The 19,157-nt window shown below is 38.6% G+C and overlaps 1 protein-coding gene across 5 annotated transcripts in view; it reads left to right on the forward strand.

Moving 5' to 3' along the window:
* LOC137239274 (hexosaminidase D) overlaps positions 1 to 19,157 on the forward strand; it is a 182,654-nt gene that overhangs the window by 148,762 nt on the left and 14,735 nt on the right. For 4 of the 5 annotated variants that reach the window (XM_067764654.1, XM_067764414.1, XM_067764570.1 and 1 more), the window contains exons 2-4: positions 16,044 to 16,187; positions 16,247 to 16,825; positions 16,888 to 17,031. In XM_067764654.1, the coding sequence (XP_067620755.1) occupies positions 16,044 to 16,187; positions 16,247 to 16,825; positions 16,888 to 17,031 (867 nt within the window). The remainder of the gene's footprint in view (positions 1 to 16,043; positions 16,188 to 16,246; positions 16,826 to 16,887; positions 17,032 to 19,157) is intronic. The other variant, XM_067764495.1, reaches the window with a different exon arrangement.

The raw sequence follows: 19,157 nt of genomic DNA on the forward strand, positions 1-19,157 counted from the left end.
TGCTATATTAAAGGCAAAAATAATAAGGTTGCTGACGCATTAAGCAGATATTTAAAAAAATCAAACGACGACAATAGCGTTGATATTTTTAATAACGAGCAAATTGATTTTGCTGATACAACTAACATAGATATTCGCTCTACAGATGCAACTGTCCACAGTGGTATTGAGGACAATTTAAAATACATTTTTATTACGGAAAAAATTGTAAATTATTATAAAAACCAACTTTATCTTAGTTATGGTGATACAGAAAATATTTTTACAGAAACTGTTAATAAAAAAAGCCATACCTTTGTCGTCATTAACGAGTCTTCTGATTTAGTAAATATATTGAGTAAAATACTGCTGAAAAAGGGCATAATGTGTATGGGGTATTCCATCCCATTTCGACCAATTTTGAACCCGACCCCTTTAGAATTGGCTGAAAGTTTTTCTTCTTCTTCTACCTTACGAAAGACGTTTTTCAGAATTTTTTCAAATTTTTTCATCCAACTCAAAAAAAGTTATGAATTTTTAAAAAAACACCGTTTTTGTTTTCAAAATGCTATAACTTTTAATCGTAGATTACCATAATATATAAAGAAAAGAATACTTAAAAATCATTTTCTTACATTTTTTTGTTATATAAATAAAATTGATAAAAAAAAATTTTTATTTTTGAAAATTTTTTTTTCAATTAAATTAAAAAAAAAATATTTTAAAAATATCGGCCCACTCCGGGATTAGTGGGGATGATTGCAGAATTGATTGAAGTTTTTTATGAGAAAAAAAAAAATGGCGAAATTCGAAAAATCTCGAAAAAGTGAAAAATTAAAAAAAAAAACTTAAAAATTTGTTTGTATTTTTTCCGAAAAGTACACTTAAAAACAAATTAAAAAAAAAAAGATCCCAAACGGTGTTTTTTTAAACATTCATAACTTTTTTTGAGTTGGATGGAAAAATTTGAAAAAAATTCTGAAAAACGTCTTTCGTAAGGTAGAAAAAGAAGAAAAACTTTCAGCCAATTCTAAAGGGGTCGGGTTCAAAATTGGTCGAAATGGGATGGAATACCCCGTATACATATATTGCGAAGATGATGATCTTTTCATAAAGTTTCAAGATATTTATATTAATAATTTTCAAAACAGCAGCTTAATTTTATACAGATCAGTTACTAAGTTAGTAGAAATTACAGACAAAGCCGAGATTTTAAGTTTAATTGAAAACGAACATATTCGAAACAATCACATAGGAATTAAAGAAGTTTTTTACGAAATAAAAGATCGGTATTTTTATCCCAAACTTTATAAATTGATCGCAATAGTTATTAATAATTGCAAAACTTGTCAGCTCGCTAAACACGATAGAAAACTACTAAAAATGCCATACCAAATTACGAAAAATCCAACTCACTTTAATGATATTGTGCACATCGACATTTGATATCCAAATAGAAATTGTATGGTTTTAACCACAATAGACAAATTCTCCAAATATGCCACTTTTCACAAGTTAAACGATAGGAATTGGATAGCGATATTGGACGCTTTAAGGCAGCGTATACAGTTTTTACGATGAATGAATACAATTGTTTTTGATAACGAAAGGTGTATATTACAGTGCTGTCGCTTTGTTCTTGAAAGAAAATAATATCGAAGTTCATAAAACTACGCCATACCTTAAAACAATTCCGATATCGAAAGGTTGCATGGTACATTAAATGAGCATCTGAGAATAATGAACGTGGATAAAAAGAAGAAAGGTTTAGAGTTAGAGGAGAAGCTTTTTCAAATATTTAATATTTATAATAATACAATTCACACTACAACAAAGAAACGTCCTATCGATTTTGTAATTAAAAATTTTGACAAAGATTACATTCAAGACTTATGTAAAAAATATCAAGATGAGAAGGCTAAATGAATAAATAAACTTAACGAAAATAGAAATCAACCAATTGACCAACAAGAGAACCTTGTTAAAACCAGAAAAATTGCAAAAGCTTAACCAAAATATAAAGAGCTTGATAACTATGTTAAGGAAGGAAATTATGTTTTGGATACCTCTACTAAGCAAAATAAGAAATATTATAAATCACAATTGAAAAGAAAATATAACTATCAAACCTCTAGTTAAAGAAACAAGAGAATTTTGAAATATTAACAATTTAAAATATATGTAATTAAAATTGTTTTTTTTAATATCGTGCCATTGTTGAATTGTTGAAGACTGTTTTAAAACATTTTTAATTTTTATTGATAACGTTTGCAGAGACGCAAACATCCAACGGTGGACGAGTTATGTATAGAAGCATACACATATGAGCTTCTGTTAAAAGTAGTATTAAGTTCTCTTAATTTAGTATTAAGAGAGAAGTTAACTTTAATTAGTTATAAGGATACCGTTATTCGAAATTGTTAACTTTTTGAACATTGGCATAAGGTCCATTCGAATTTCGGTTTAGATTAGATGTAAAGCGAAGCTCGTGAAATAAAGATAATTTTAATCGACTTTCCGTCTACATCATTATTATATGTAGCCAATTGTCAAAATCACCTACCCGTGGGGATTCCTATTTCAGGCTCTGGAGACCCCGAACTCCTGATGTATTTAGGTGGGAGGGCGGTATATCCTAGAAGGTTTCATGTGGTCATACCAAATCGTTCCCTAGATGGTCAGGTTAGTACCTTAATGGTGCTTGTTACTGGAACGTACCGGATCTGCATCCGGCAAAGAACCATCAACATCGATAACATTCCCCAAGCCCTTCGGGGAGTGCTCTTGTCACTACAACAACAACAACAACGATAAAAAGAGCTGTAAGAGTAACAATATCTATTATGATGTGGATGATAATAACGATGCTTACTGTCGCGATTGCGGAAGGCAAGGAAAGAAAAGGAATGGTTGTGAAAGGAAAATGAAAGAAAAGCAAAAATAAGAGCCACTGAAAGATTAGAGGTGAAACCGATGCCGGATGCGAAAACGGACACGTGTTATCAATTTGTTGTCGAAGTTTAACAATTTGTTATCAATGAGTTGTTGCTTTTTTCTTCAATGAGTTATCAGTTTGTTATCGACGAGGTATAGACGAGTTATCCACTTCATATCGAAGTGTTAAAGCACTGCATTTGATAACAGATTGTTATCGATTTGTTATCGAAAACTTAACGATTACGATAACTTAGCAAACTTGGTAAAAATGGGATCTTACGATATCCCGTCATGTTTGCACCTTAAGTAGGCACTGGGCACTGAATCAATGGTAGGCATGCATAACGACTAGGAGTGCTTATTGGCTATGCTTTAGGAGCTAACGAAAAAGAGGGAGCAGTGTATCACCTCAGGTGCAACTGCCCGTCGCAAAGCGGGGTCAGATAGCGCTGCCTGGAAGCGCCACTTCTCTAAAATCTACGCCAGCTCGTTGACATCAAGGACATGGCAGCCTTTACCAGGTCCTATAAACGGCTTCAAGAGGAGGTGTCCTCTAGTCGTCACTGACACTGGCCTGTGAGTGCCTCCGCGGCAACGACTTCAATCTAACCTAACCTATGGATTACTTATTGAAAAAATATCGAGCTGCTATCGAAAGTTTATCGGTTTGTTTCCGGAGTGGTATCATTTTGTTATTGACGTGTTATCGATGTATTCTTGAAAAGCTATCGATTTGCTATCAAGAAAATAGCGAAATGTTTTCGCTTTGTTATCTAAAAGTTATTGATTTATTTTCAAAGATCTATCGAAATTTTGTCATAAACTTGTCGATTTGTTATCAAAATGCGAGACTCACAAAGTTGCTCATATCTCTAGGCTAGGTTAGGTTGAACTGGCCGGTCCATGACGACCTCACATAGACTAATTGAGTCCGTAGTGTTACCAGAAGTTTGTTTTAACGACCAAACTGAAAAAGCAGGACCTATGTTATAAAATAACTCCGTCCTCTTGGCAAATACTAGAAGCTTCCTAGGACTTAAGCCACTTGCTGCTTCTAGATCTGACAGCTGTATCACTCCTAATAGCTGGAGTCTTCGCCTGGCAAGTGCAGGGCACGAGCACAGAACGTGCTCGATCGTTTCCTCCTCCAACCCGCACTTCCTACATCTGCTATCACTGACTAAGCCTAATTTAAAGGCATGTGACACCAATAGGCAGTGTCCAGTCAGAATACCCGTCATGAGTCTACAGTCCTCTCTTTTAATGATAGAAGCAACTTCGTTAGTCTAAGGTTGTAATACCTACACATAATCTTCGACACTCTACAGCCCCGCGCTTGAACCCACGCCTTTCCCGCTTGGTCGATCATGTGCACCTCTCGCCTTCGCTTGATCTCGCCCAGTCTAATTGGTTCGTCTACGGAGCAAGCGTCAAGGGATGCGCCCTTTTTAGCTAGTTCGTCCGCTTTTTCATTCCCATCTATTCCCATATGGCCTGGGACCCAATATAGATGTATGGTTCTCCCTGTTCCGATTCTCTCCAGAGACTGCTTACACTCTAACACGCATTTAGATACTGTGCTATGCGATATTATTGCCTTAATTGCTGATTGACTGTCAATATGAAAGTTAACACGGTTGCAGCTTAAGCTATTCTCTTCCAGTGTTTCTACTGCTTTGGTTACGGCTAATATTTCCGCTTGGAAAACGCTACAGTAATCCGGCAGCCTGTAGGATCTGTTTATTTCCGCCAACCGTCCACCTCTATTGTGGCCTTAAGATCTCCCTCGAAGCGCAGATAGGGAATCAGTAGTCTGTTCGTCTTGTAATTGATGACGCTATACTACTAAGGACATATGGTCGGCGCTCAAGCTGCCCCGAGGCACCGAGCCTGGTCGTGGTTGTTAATGCTATGTTCTTTGCTACCAGGTCTACAGGTGGAATGTGCAGAATGGCATACAGTGCAGCCGCCGGGTTGTTTTCAGGGCTCCCGTAATGATAAGCATCGATAGTCTGAATACCCCCTCTAATTTTTTCAGGCGTGTTGTTTTTTGTGTGGCTTTCCACCAAACAAGAACTCGATAGTCTAGAATAGGGCTTACAATCGCTATTAAAACCCAATGAGAAAGAGAGGGCGATAAGCCCCACGTACACCACAGCATCCTTTTACATAGAGTACCGTTGAGGCCTTCTTCACCCTCTCCTCCACGTGTAGCTTCCATGACAGCTTACTGCCTAGGATGATTCCTAGATATTTTGTGCAAAGTTTCTCCTGTAAGGTCACGCCTCCTAACTTAGGCCTGGTCCAATTTGGGACCTGCTCATATCTCTAAAGACACAAAAATTGAGGCTCACGATGGGCATAATAACTGGACACTGCCTTATGGCGTCACATGCTTATAAGTTGGGCCTCGTCAGTAACAGCTAATGTAGAAAGTGCTAGCATGTTCTGTGTTCGTGTCTTGCGGTCGCCAGGCCAAGGCTGCATATATAATAATAATCAAAATTCCGAGACTTATTATACTCAGCTGAGCAGAGCTCCCAGAGTATATTAATTCTGTTCGCATAACGGTAATCCGTAACGGCATAAACTAATCGAGACAGATATAGACTTCTATATATCAAAATGATCTGGTCGAAAAAAGAAATTCATTTAGCCATGTCCGTCCGACCGTCCGTAAACACGATAACTTGAGTAAAATTTGAGGTATATTAACGAAATTTGATGTGTAAGTTCCTGGGCACTCATCTGAGATCGCTATCTAAAATGAACGAATTCGAAAATTTCGAAAAACCGAAAAAATGCGATAATTCATTACCAAAGACGTATAAAGCGATTAAACTTGGTAGGTGGGTTGACCTTATGACGCAGAATATAAAATTAGTAAAATTTTTGGACAATGGGCGTGGCACCGCCCAATTTTAAAAGAAGGTAATTTAAAACTTTGGCAACCTGTAATTTGGCAGTCGTTCAAGATATCATGATGAAATTTGGCAGGAACGTTACTCCTATAACTATATGAGTGCTAAATAAAAATTTGCAAAATCGGATGACGAAAAAAATTTTTTAAGTAAAATTTTAACAAAAAATTGAATATCTTTACAGTATATAAGTAAATTATGTCAACGTTCGACTCCCGTAATGATAAGATGCAACAAAATACAAATATAAAAGAAATTTTCAAAATGGGCATGGCTTCGCCCTTTTTGATTTAATTTGTCTAGAATACTTTTAATGCCATAAGTCGAACAAAAATTTACCAATCCTTGTGAAGGGGCTTAGATTCTATGACGATAACTGTTTTCTGTGCAAATGGGCAAAATCGGTTGAAGCCACGCCCAGTTTTTATACACAGTCGACCTTCTGCCGTTCCGCACGGCCGTTAACACGATAACTTGGGCAAAAATCGATATATCTTTACTAAACTTAGTTCACTTATCTTAACTCACTTTATCTTGGTATAAAAAATGGCTGAAATCCGACTATGACCACGCCCACTTTTTCGATATCGAAAATTAGGAAAAATGGAAAAAATGCCACAATTTTATACCAAATATTAAAAAAGGGATGAAACATGGTAAATGGATTGGTTTATTGACGTAAAATATAACTTTAGAAAAAACTTTGCAAAATGGGTGTGACACCTTGGAATCATGGCAGGAATACTGTTCGTGGTATATTACATATAAAAATAAATTAGCGGTACCCGACAGATGATGTTCTGGGCCACATTTTGGTCGATATATCGAAAACGCCTTCACATATACAACTAAGGGCCACTCCTTTTTATAACCCTCATTAATACCTTTAATTTGATACCCATATCGTACAAACAAATTTTAGAGTCACCCCTGGTCCACCTTTAAGGCGATATTTCGAAAAGGCGTCCACCTATAGAACTAAGGCCCACTCCCTTTTAAAATACTCATTAACATCTTTCATTTGATACCCATATCCAGGGTTACCCTAGGAAATCGGGTCATTTCGAATATTCATATGAGGTATAAACATATACACCGCTATATAGATATATATAACTTATATATGAATGTATTACATATGAATGTAAGTGCATATGCTCATAAGTACGAACAAGCTTTAACAAAATACAATAAATGGTCCATTGTTGATCGCTTGAGTACGCTTGTGTGTTTGCTTTTGTTTGCAGACTTTTTGTATGCACACATACGCTTTAGGGAACACTTGGGGCTACTTGTTGGCCTCAAAGCCATTATAGGGCCAGGCTCTCTTCATGGCACATTTTACTCTATACACAGACGCACATACATTCATACATACACACATACGTGTGTACAGAGTTTCATGCAGCCACTTCTATAAAAGCTACAATGACAACGTTAAGAAAATAGTACGTACAAACACATTTGAATAGTACTTTGGAGCTCATCTAGTGCTTGAGCTTCTTTGGTCTGAGTTCGCAAAAATTTTACCGCGAGCCACTTTTCGACTCAACAGCACGTGCAGTTGCTACTTGCATTATGAATGTGTATGTATGCATGTATGTATGTAAGTATGTAATTACAAAAAGCTAATAGAAACAAGTAAGGAAGGCTAAGTTCGGGTGTAACCGAACATTACATACTCAGTTGAGAGCTGTGCAGTCAAAGTAAGGGAAAATCACGATGTTGTAAAAAGAACCTAGGGTAACCCTGGAATGTGTTTGTATGACATGTGTATCAAATGAAAGGTATTAATGAGTATTTTAAAAGGGCGTGGGCCTAAGTTCTATACATTGACGCCTTTTCGAGATATCGCCATAAAGATGGACCAGGGGTGACTCTAGAATTTGTTTGTACGATATGAGTGTCAAATGAAAGGTGTTAATGAGTATTTTAAGAGGGCGTGGGCCTTAGTTCTATATGTGGACGCCTTTTCGAGATATCGCCATAAAGGTGGACCAGGGGTGACTCTAGAATTTGTTTGTACGATATGAGTATCAAATGAAAGGTGTTAATGAGTATTTTAAGAGGGCGTGGGCCTTAGTTCTATATGTGGACGCCTTTTCGAGATATCGCCAAAAAAGGAGGACCAGGGGTGACTCTAGAATTTGTTTGTACGATATGAGTATCAAATGAAATGTGTTAATGATAATTTTAAAAGGGAGTGGGCCTAAGTTCTATAGGTGGACGCCTTTTCGAGATATCGCCATAAAGGTGGACCAGGGGTGACTCTAGAATTTGTTTGTACTATATGGGTATCAAATGAAAGGTGTTAATGAGTATTTTAAAAGGGAGTGGGCCTTAGTTCTATAGGTGGACGCCTTTTCGGAATATTGTTATAAAAGTGGACCAGGGTTGACTCTAGAATGCGTTTGTACAATATGGGTATCAAACGAAAGGTGTTAATGGGTATTTTAAAAGGGCGTGGGCCTTAGTTCTATAGGTGGACGCCTTTTCAAGATATCGCCATAAAGGTGGACCAGGGGTGACTCTAGAATTTGTTTTTACGATATGGGTATCAAATGCAAGGTGTTAATGAGTATTTTAAAAGGGCGTGGGCCTTAGTTCTATAGGTGGACGCCTTTTCAAGATATCGCCATAAAGGTGGACCAGGGGTGACTCTAGAATGCGTTTGTACAATATGGGTATCAAATGAAAGGTGTTAATGAGTATTTTAAAAGGGCGTGGGCCTTAGTTCTATAGGTGGACGCCTTTTCGAGATATCGCCATAAAGGTGGGCCAGGGGTGACTCTAGAATGCGTTTGTACAATATGGGTATCAAATGAAAGGTGTTAATGAGTATTTTAAAAGGGAGTGGGCCTTAGTTCTATAGGTGGATGCCTTTTCGAGATATCGCCATAAAGGTGGGCCAGGGGTGACTCCAGAATTTTTTTGTACGATATGGGTATCAAATGAAAGGTGTTAATGAGTATTTTAAAAGGGAGTGGGCCTTAGTTCTATATGTGGACGCCTTTTCGAGATATCGCCATAAAGGTGGACCAGGGGTGACTCTAGAATTTGTTTTTACGATATGGGTATCAAATGCAAGGTGTTAATGAGTATTTTAAAAGGGCGTAGGCCTTAGTTCTATAGGTGGACGCCTTTGCAAGATATCGCCATAAAGGTGGACCAGGGGTGACTCTAGAATTCGTTTGTACGACATGGGTATCAAATGAAAGGTGTTAATGAGTATTTTAAAAGGGAGTGGGCCTTAGTTCTATAGGTGGATGCCTTTTCGAGATATCGCCATAAAGGTGGGCCAGGGGTGACTTCAGAATTTTTTTGTACGATATGGGTATCAAATGAAAGGTGTTAATGAGTATTTTAAAAGGGAGTGGGCCTTAGTTCTATATGTGGACGCCTTTTCGAGATATCGCCATAAAGGTGGACCAGGGGTGACTCTAGAATTTGTTTTTACGATATGGGTATCAAATGCAAGGTGTTAATGAGTATTTTAAAAGGGCGTAGGCCTTAGTTCTATAGGTGGACGCCTTTGCAAGATATCGCCATAAAGGTGGACCAGGGGTGACTCTAGAATTCGTTTGTACGATATGGGTATCAAATGAAAGGTGTTAATGAGTATTTTAAAAGGGAGTGGGCCTTAGTTCTATAGGTGGATGCCTTTTCGAGATATCGCCATAAAGGTGGGCCAGGGGTGACTCCAGAATTTTTTTGTACGATATGGGTATCAAATGAAAGGTGTTGATGAGTATTTTAAAAGGGAGTGGGCCTTACTTCTATATGTGGACGCCTTTTCGAGATATCGCCATAAAGGTGGACCAGGGGTGACTCTAGAATTTGTTTTTACGATATGGGTATCAAATGCAAGGTGTTAATGAGTATTTTAAAAGGGCGTAGGCCTTAGTTCTATAGGTGGGCGCCTTTGCAAGATATCGCCATAAAGGTGGACCAGGGGTGACTCTAGAATTCGTTTGTACGATATGGGTATCAAATGAAAGGTGTTAATGAGTATTTTAAAGGGGAGTGGGCCTTAGTTCTACATGTGGACGCCTTTTCGATATATCGCCATAAAGGTGGACCAGGGGTGACTCTAGAATTTGTTTGTATGATATGGGTATCAAATGAAAGGTGTTAATGAGTATTTTAAAAGGGCGTAGGCCTTAGTTCTATAGGTGGACGCCTTTTCAAGATATCGCCATAAAGGTGGACCAGGGGTGACTCTAGAATTCGTTTGTACGATATGGGTATCAAATTAAAGGTATTAATGAGGGTTTTAAAAGAGAGTGGCCCTTAGTTGTATATGTGAAGGCGTTTTCGAGATATCGACCAAAATGTGGACCAGGGTGATCCAGAACATCATCTGTCGGGTACCGCTAATTTATTTATATATGTAATACCACGAACAGTATTCCTTCCAAGATTCTAAGGGCTTTTGATTTCGCCCTGCAAAACTTTTTCATTTTCTTCTACTTAATATGGTAGGTGTCACACCCATTTTACCAAGTTTTTTTTTAAGTTATATTTTGCGTCAATAGACCAATACAATTACCATGTTTCATCCCTTTTTTCGTATTTGGTATATAATTATGGCATTTTTTTCATTTTTCGTAATTTTCGATATCGAAAGAGTGGGCGTGGTCATAGTCGGATTTCGGCCATTTTTTACACCAATACAAAGTGAGTTCAGATAAGTACGTGAAATGAGTTTAGTAAAGATATATCGATTTTTGCTCAAGTTATCATTTTAACGGGCGAGCGGAAGGACAGACGGTCGACTGTGTATAAAAACTGGGCGTGGCTTCAACCGATTTCGCCATTTTTCACAGAAAACAGTTATCGTCCTAGAATCTAAGCCCTACCAAATTTCACAAGGATTGGTAAATTTTTGTTCGACTTATGGCATCAAAAGTATCCTAGACAAATTAAATGGAAAAGGGCGGAGCCACGCCCATTTTGAAATTTTCTTTTATTTTTGTATTTTGTTGCAACATATCATTACTGGAGTTGAATGTTGACATAATTTACTTATATACTGTAAAGATATTAAATTTTCTTTTAAAATTTGAATTAAACAATTTTTTTTTAAAAAGTGGGCGTGGTCGTTCTCCGATTTTGCTAATTTTTATTAAGCTGACATACAGTAATAAGAGTAACGTTCCTGCCAAATTTCATCATGATATCTTCATCGACTGCCAAATTACAGCTTGCAAAACTTCTAAATTACCTTCTTTTAAAAGTGGGCGGTGCCACGCCCATTGTCCAAAATTTTACTAGTTTTCTATTTTGCGTCATAAGTTCAACTCACCTACCAAGTTTCATCGCTTAATCCGTATTTGGTAATGAATTATGGCACTTTTTCGATTTTTCGAAATTTTTGATATCGAAAAAGTGGGCGTGGTTATTGTCCGATATAGTTCATTTTAAATAGCGATCTGAGATGAGTGCCCAGGAACCTACATACCACATTTCATCAAGATACCTCAAAATTTACACAAGTTATCGTGTTAACGGACAGACGGACGGACGGACGGGCGGGCGGACGGACATGGCTCAATCGAATTTTTTTTTCGATACTGATGATTTTGATATATGGGCACGATCTGTGTTTCTAAGAGAAAATCAGTTTGGCTTTAGACAAAACCGATCCTGTGTTGATCTAATAAATACCGTCCGAATCATTGTTGAACAATGCTGTGAATACAGAACATCAGCTTATTTACTTTTTATCGACTTTAAAAAGGCTTTTGATAGTCTCGACAGGAAATATATTTGGGAAATACTACGAAAACGAGGGATGCCCAATAAAATAATCAACATTATAAAGGCAATGTATGCCGAATTTAAGTGCCGGGTCAGTCACGATGGGCGCCTCTCAGAACCCTTCGAAATTAAAAGCGGGGTGCGACAGGGATGCATACTCTCGCCGCTCTTGTTTATCTTGGCATTAGACGAGATTATGAGGAACGCAGAAAATGGTGGACACGGTGTACAGTGGACGCCTTTCACTCAGCTAGGGGATTTAGAATATGCAGACGATGTCTGTCTGCTAAGCCACAGAAGTACTGACCTTCAACACAATTTAGAAGCTGTCAACACACATGCAAAGGAGGCCGGACTAAGCATCAATACAGCGAAAACCAAAGTCATAAGATGCGGCTATAGTATTTCATCAAGGCCATTGACGCTTACGGTTGACGAAAATGAAATCGAAGGTGTAGAATCCGTTGTTTATCTTGGTAGTATTGTCTCAAATAAGAGCGGTGCAGATGAGGACGTTCAGTCTCGCATAAACAAAGCAAGAATGGTTTTTGGGCAACTGGCAAACGTGTGGAGGTCCAGCCAAATATCTTTAAAAACGAAGCTTCGACTGTTTAATTCGAATGTTAAATCAGTACTGTTTTATGCTTGCGAGACGTGGAAAAGCTCAACTTCAATTCAGAAACGTCTACAAGTTTTTATTAATAAATGTCTGCGCCGAATCCTGAAAATTCGATGGCCGGAAAGAATTTCAAATGACGACTTATGGTCTAGAACAAATCAACCTAAGGCTACCACAGAAATAACCAAGCGTAAATGGTCGTGGATTGGTCACACTCTCAGAAGACCTCCAGTAAATATAGCCAGACAAGCATTGCGATGGAATCCACAAGGAAGCCGACGACCTGGTGCACCTGCGAAAACTTGGCGCAGAACTGTGGATAAAGAACTCGAAGACGCAGGATATACGTGGAATGACATCACAAGAACTGCACCTAACAGAATAAGATTTAAGTCGGTGGTCGAGGCCCTATGCTCCAATAGGAGTTGAGGAGGATGATGATGATGATGATGTGTTCGCGAGGTCACGGCTTGACGGTTGACATTACCGGAAGCACCATAAAACTGCCGGATACTTTCTCCTGAAGACTCCGAAGAACGATTACCTTCGGTACCGTTGATGATTCTTAACCATATATCAAGACAGATGTCACAGTATCATAGACAGAGGTTGGCCTAGAAGGTTCAATATGATCATATTAAATCGTTCCTGAGAGGATCGGGCTACTATCTTAATGGTGCTTGTTACCGGAACGTATCGGATCTGCATTCGGAAAAGGACCATCAACATCCATAACACTCCACAAAGCCTTCGGGGAGTGTCTTTATCGCTACAACAACAACAACAACAACGTGACTGCCTAAGCCTTTGATGACAGCAAGTACTTTTTCTTGTTCTCGTTCGCTGCAGCTATAGCTATCTCGATTCCTTTATACCTGTACAACCAACCGTTATCCAATCAAAGTTAATATACTCTGTGAGCTCTGCTCAACTGAGTATAAAAACGTTGAGTGCCCCAACATCATTAAGGATGGCGCCAAGTGGCAAATAAATAAATTTATGCGCTTTAATAAAAATTGGATAATTTCGGTAGTTAGTTGGAGTCAAGGTCGAATTATGCATTTATGTATATTTCACCAACAAACTGGTTAATGCTGCTTGGACTGTGAATGCACTAATCTGAATAAGAGGGTACACAAAATGGAACGGTGTTCATTCGCCCTTGGAGGTGGAGAGTAGGTAAAGAGGAGAAAGGCGTTCCCCAAATCGCGCCAATTAACGCGTGACTATCATGCTTAATATCGCATATAAGTTTCTATTTAGAGTATTGTGTGAAAAGCTTAAGCCGAAAGTCGTCAGAATGATTGGATCTTATTAGTGGTGCTTGAACTGCTATCGGCCTAATAGTGGGGTGCTGCAGCGAACGAGAACAAGATGAAGTACTTGCTGTCATCAAAGGCTTTGGCAGTCACGTTGTTGTTGTTGTTGTTGTAGCGATAAAGACACTCCCCGAAGGCTTTGTGGAGTGTTATGGATGTTGATGGTCCTTTTCCGAATGCAGATCCGATACGTTCCGATAACAAGCACCATTAAGATAGTAGCCCAATCCTCTCAGGAAAGATTTAATATGATCATATTGAACCTTCTAGGCCAACCTCTGTCTATGATACTGTGACATCTGTCTTGATATATGGTTAAGAATCATCAACGGTACCGAAGGTAATCGTTCTTCGGAGTCTTCGGGAGAAAGTATCCGGCAGTTTTATGGTGCTTCCGGTAATGTCAACCGTCAAGCCGTGACCTCGCGAACACAGATCGTGCCCAACCGTTTCTTCCTGCTGCCCCCTGCTGTTGTTGTCGAGGATTGGTTTATAAGCATATAATGTCAGAAGGCAGTGTCTAGTTAATATGCCCATCGTGAGCCTTAAGTCCTGTCTCGTTAGTGATACGATCCACGTTGCGAGTCTAACGCGCTAGGATTTAGACATGAACTTAAAAACTTTGAGCAACGCGCACTTCTTTCGACGCCTTTCCTGCTTGATGGATCATATGCAACTCCTGTCTCCTTCTGATTTCTACAAAGTGTATTGGGGCGTCTACCGTTGGTTTATCGAATACAGCACCCTCCTCCGACAAATAATAATTTGCGTAACCCTCTATTTCCTTATTACCGGGAGCCCAGTATACATGTATGGTCCATCCTGAGCAAAGTCTACATCTGCTACAGAGCAGGGAGTATTCCATCTGAACTTAGCAACAGTTTTATCTCGGATTCAATTTTGGTTTTTGTCACCAACTGATCGCTCCGTATTTGGAGTGCAGACGTTGCTACACAACTCTACCACATCATCTCCCGATGAGAAGTGTATTGGATTCAAGGGGTTGATAAGCGCAGTACAAAGCTATATAGCTTCAAAGCTTCTGCATCCCAATTGACAATTACAAATATGAATGAATCATACACATGTTTAGCAGGCGAGGCTCTGGCTACCCCAAGTTCCTCATGGAAGTAGGGTTGGGACGGTATGGCCTAGAATGTTTAATGTGGTCATATTATTCGTTCCCGAGTTGCTCGGGCTAGTACCTTTATGGTGCTTTGTTACCGGAACGTACCGAATTTGTATCCGGCAAAGGACCATCAACAACGATAACACTACCCAAAATCTTCGGGAAGTGTCTTTATCGTTAATACAACAACAACAACATGGTAAGCGTGTGTTAAGTAGAGCCGCAAGGAATCTTCAATTCTGCTCGACCTTTCACCGTCGTTTTTTTTTTTACCAGTCCCTGAACTGTATCTCCCTAAGATAGGATTTACCTCAGTCGCGCCGTTTCGCTGGAGCATTCTGTGTTCGCATAGGCCAGTTGATTTCATGTTTAACGATACTCAACAGATCTCTATATTCGATCCAGTACTCCTGGCTTCCCACAGCTTTTGCCAGTTTAAAAACCGCGTTTACCTAAGCTAACCGTATGTTCAATGCGGAGTTGTGAGTGCAACGAATAAAATCTCAAACGACTTCGTACAGAAATTTGCGACGTCTTATTGTCCGCAGAATGTAGTGCATCTGTTGGTAGACAATGTTAGATGACGAGTTCAAGGCATAGGGGAGAGGCACAAGAAAACAGCGATGTTGAGCAAACAAACTAAAGGCCAAAGCCGTGAACCTTCATTATCCCTGTAAAAGGCAAGAACAGCATCGCTACCAAAACTGGGATCCCAGCTAACCAAATAGAATCAAACGGGCGTAGAAGATGTTAAATAGAGAAATAGATACTTGCAGAGGACTACACTGCGATCATTGGTCTATTGTGATTTGCCTGCTAGAAATTTACATGCTATTATGTACTCCCCGACCCTTACATAGGAACTTGGTTTCAAAGATGACCCCCAAGTGCTTAGCACCGATTCCATATTCCATTGCTATGTTCTCTATGGTAATTGTGTTTAGGACTGCTAAGACTCTTCTTCTGGCCTGGTGGGTTGAAGTCAAGCCCCACATTGGCGCACCATCTCATTATTATGTTTAAGACTCTCCTTATGGTACCACATAGCATGCTCTCGAATATATCCCTTTGCAATGATTGCTACATATATCATCCGCGTAACCTTGGAATCTGATACCATGCGCAATCGAGTGTGAAATAGCCTTCCTACTCGATCCAGCGTTAAGCCAGGGTTCCTTTTGGGTCATTTGGAGACCACTTCGAGGTCATTTAGGGATCACTTCGGGCTTCGGCATCTTCCCGTGAGTTATTTGGGGGTAGTTTAGGGATGATATTGGGGACTCTCTCGGGGTCCTAAATTTGAGCAGGCATTGACTGCCGGGTCTGCCAGCAAAATATTAATTTACTAATTTATTCACTTTTTCCGAATATATTTGTAGATGCAATCAAGTTGGTTTATACTCATATGGCGTCGTAAGCTTAGTGCAGTCCTAATCGTCTCCAGTTTAGTGCTCTTTGCTCTTTGGACTTGGGTCTTCTTTATATCCAGCAATAGCGATATACCAAAAGATGCACAGTTTAATGTAAGAACTGTCATACCTCAAATGCGTTTAAAAAAATTGTCATTAGTTAAGTAATAAAGAATCATCCTTTGCAGGATCTCATACAAACAGATAATCCACAAAAGCATGTCTATATATTACAAAAATTAATATCACAAGCAAATCGTGTATTACGTTATCAACAACAACAGCAATCTCATACAGCCTCGAGTATTGAACATAATTTATTGCGTACACGTGGTCCTACCGGGGTCATACCCGTACCGGCTGCAGCACATAGTGGCAAGAATTCTGGTATTGTGCGCTTCGTTAAGCCGACAAAGAGCCCACCAACTATCAGCCTAGTCGAAGCATCAGAACAAACACTCGCACTAGTTGCACGTCGCAAGAAAATACCTACGGCTGGTGTCAACTATCTCTTCGAAGAGGAACGTCTGAAAATACTTGAAAATCAACAGCGCGCACGTAACGCCGGCATGGATGAATTCCAGAACAATATAGATTATGATCGCGCTCTAACATCAGTCGAACGTCAGGCACAATATGAGCATGAATTGCAACGTTTGGGTGTACCAGCTATTGCGGGTATTGGACCAGATGGTCCGCGTGCACCTAACGAGCGACTGGTGCATTTGGATCTCAAGGGTGCACCACCAAAGGTTTGCAAAGATAATCAATTTTGATTTAAAATGTTTAATTTAAATGTATTTTTTTGTAATAGCTAACATTTCTGAAACGTCTGCTGCCTATGCTAAAAACTTTGGGTGCCACTGGCCTGCTGATGGAGTATGAAGATATGTTCCCATATACAGGTGCATTGCAAGTGTTGTCTGCTAGGAATGCATATAAAGCGGAAGAGTTGAAGGTAATGCGTAATTTTAACTTGAATGCATGCAAAACATAAAAATGTTATACCCAGTAGTGCTAAGACGTAATATCTATACATCTTTTAGAATAAAGTCGTTAAATGTCGATTTAGCGTTATAACTCCGCACAGAAAGCTTCGATTTTGCATTTTAAAGCTTGGCCATGTGATATGGCTATTTTTTATATAATGTAGAGGAATCTATAATAGGAGCCAAGGCAAATTTAGTAGCAGGTGTTGTTATCCCAACAGCTGATTGCTTCTTCTTGATTATTTTCCATATAACGCCTTGTAATACAATATGTCAGTTAATCGGAATCAATGAACATTTTCTTTTGAGTTGACAGGCTTCTTCACTGCGAATTGGTAGAATTCGCTTTGCCACCACCTGGTATGGATTCGCCTTGAATAGGATCTTAGCGAATTGCTGAAATGTGGTCAAACCTCATAAAATTGTACTCTACACGTCTATAAATCAACAACGAATCACTCGATTAAAATATTTATTTTCAAGGCGAATTCAGTATCAGGTGTTTTATACCAACAGCTGCTTGTTTCTTCTCGATTTTTTCCATACAACGCCTTGTACAGCAATATGTCAGTTAACCGAAATCAATGAAAATTTTCTTTTGACTTCACATTCTTCTGCACGACGAATTGGCTGAATTCGCTTTGCCATCACCTTGTAAAGATTCACCTTGATTTCTTTCTAGCAATTAAACAACATAATATTAACTTTAGGAAAAATTCCGCTTTTTTGAAACCTTCCACTAACGTTCGAATCGCTGAACTGTCGAATAAATAACTCCAATATTCCGTATTGCAAACTGGTATTTATTTAGACTAATTTGAGAGTAGTACTTCACAATTATACTTCACAACTAATAGAGTGTTTAAATCAAATTGAATACTGACTACTCAGCTTGCGCTGATTTTATACTCTCCGTTGCTTCATTCGCATATTTCTACTAAATTCTAGACGTTTCGCCTACTTAAACTGCTTGGTAATTGACCTACGTATGTGCGTGTGAATGTGTGAGTAACAACTTCGGCTGATGACCACATGTATGTGTGTGAAATATCTCTTCGTTGCCTTGTATTTATGTGTATAAATGATGACTGATGTATTCATGCATACAAGTATGGCTTGCTTTATGTTTCTGTTGTACGCGTGATTATTTACTAACAGCCTAGTGATGTCAACATTCGCCACAATATATATATCTCAAATTGTTTAAACAAAAAATTTTGTAAAAAAAAAACTTATTACTTAAAAAAACGCAGTATGCGTGTTTGTTTGCCGTGAACTAAACGTTCAAACACGCAATCTGCGAGCGCAATCCACCATATCGCGTGTCGAATTAGATCAAATGGTGAAAAAGGCCACCATTCGCTAGCTTACCTACTTATTAATGCATTTTCGTTTCACATCGTTTTGATTTCAGTGTGACATATACATTAGATTGGGTCGAAAAAAAAGTTGCTAATGTCCGCCCCTAAATTTAAAGATTATGCTGAGAGGGTTTCGGAATTTTTTTAAAATTTTTTTTTTGATCCTTCGAAATACAGCCGAAAGGGCTTTTTCGTTGTAACTTGGTTGTTTGACGTCCGTCATTATTTTGGCCTTGAGAAGCTTCACATTTCCGTTTAATGTCCTTTTAAGCTATGAAGTCGCTTTCACATGATTAGGCCAGCTAACAAAGTTGTACCCCCCTAATGTATCCTTTTTTCCTTACCAAACGAAAGTACTTAAAAATTCAAGAAAATGTTGATTGGAAACCATATTACTAAAATAATAAACAAAGAAGTTAAAGCACTTTCAATATTTATTGCAACTGTTATTTTACTTGATTCTTATTATACTTAGACCTAAAACCCATTGAAAAGTTAATAAAGATATGCTAAATATCATAAATAGGGGAAGCCAAATTAAATAAGTGAGTCAAACCTATTGTTTCGTATTTATAATAATAACACTATGCTACAAATTCAACTTTTTTCACTTTTTTGTAAACAAAGTGCTATCTCCGTTTTTCGAACTTAGCCTCCAAAAATAGATATCGGCTTACGAAGTTCGACGTTCGAAATTCTACATTTCGAAATTTAATTTTTTTTTTTAACGCGTT

The sequence above is a fragment of the Eurosta solidaginis genome, chromosome 1 (genome assembly GCF_040869045.1).
Source record: "Eurosta solidaginis isolate ZX-2024a chromosome 1, ASM4086904v1, whole genome shotgun sequence".
Taxonomy (NCBI): domain Eukaryota; kingdom Metazoa; phylum Arthropoda; class Insecta; order Diptera; family Tephritidae; genus Eurosta; species Eurosta solidaginis.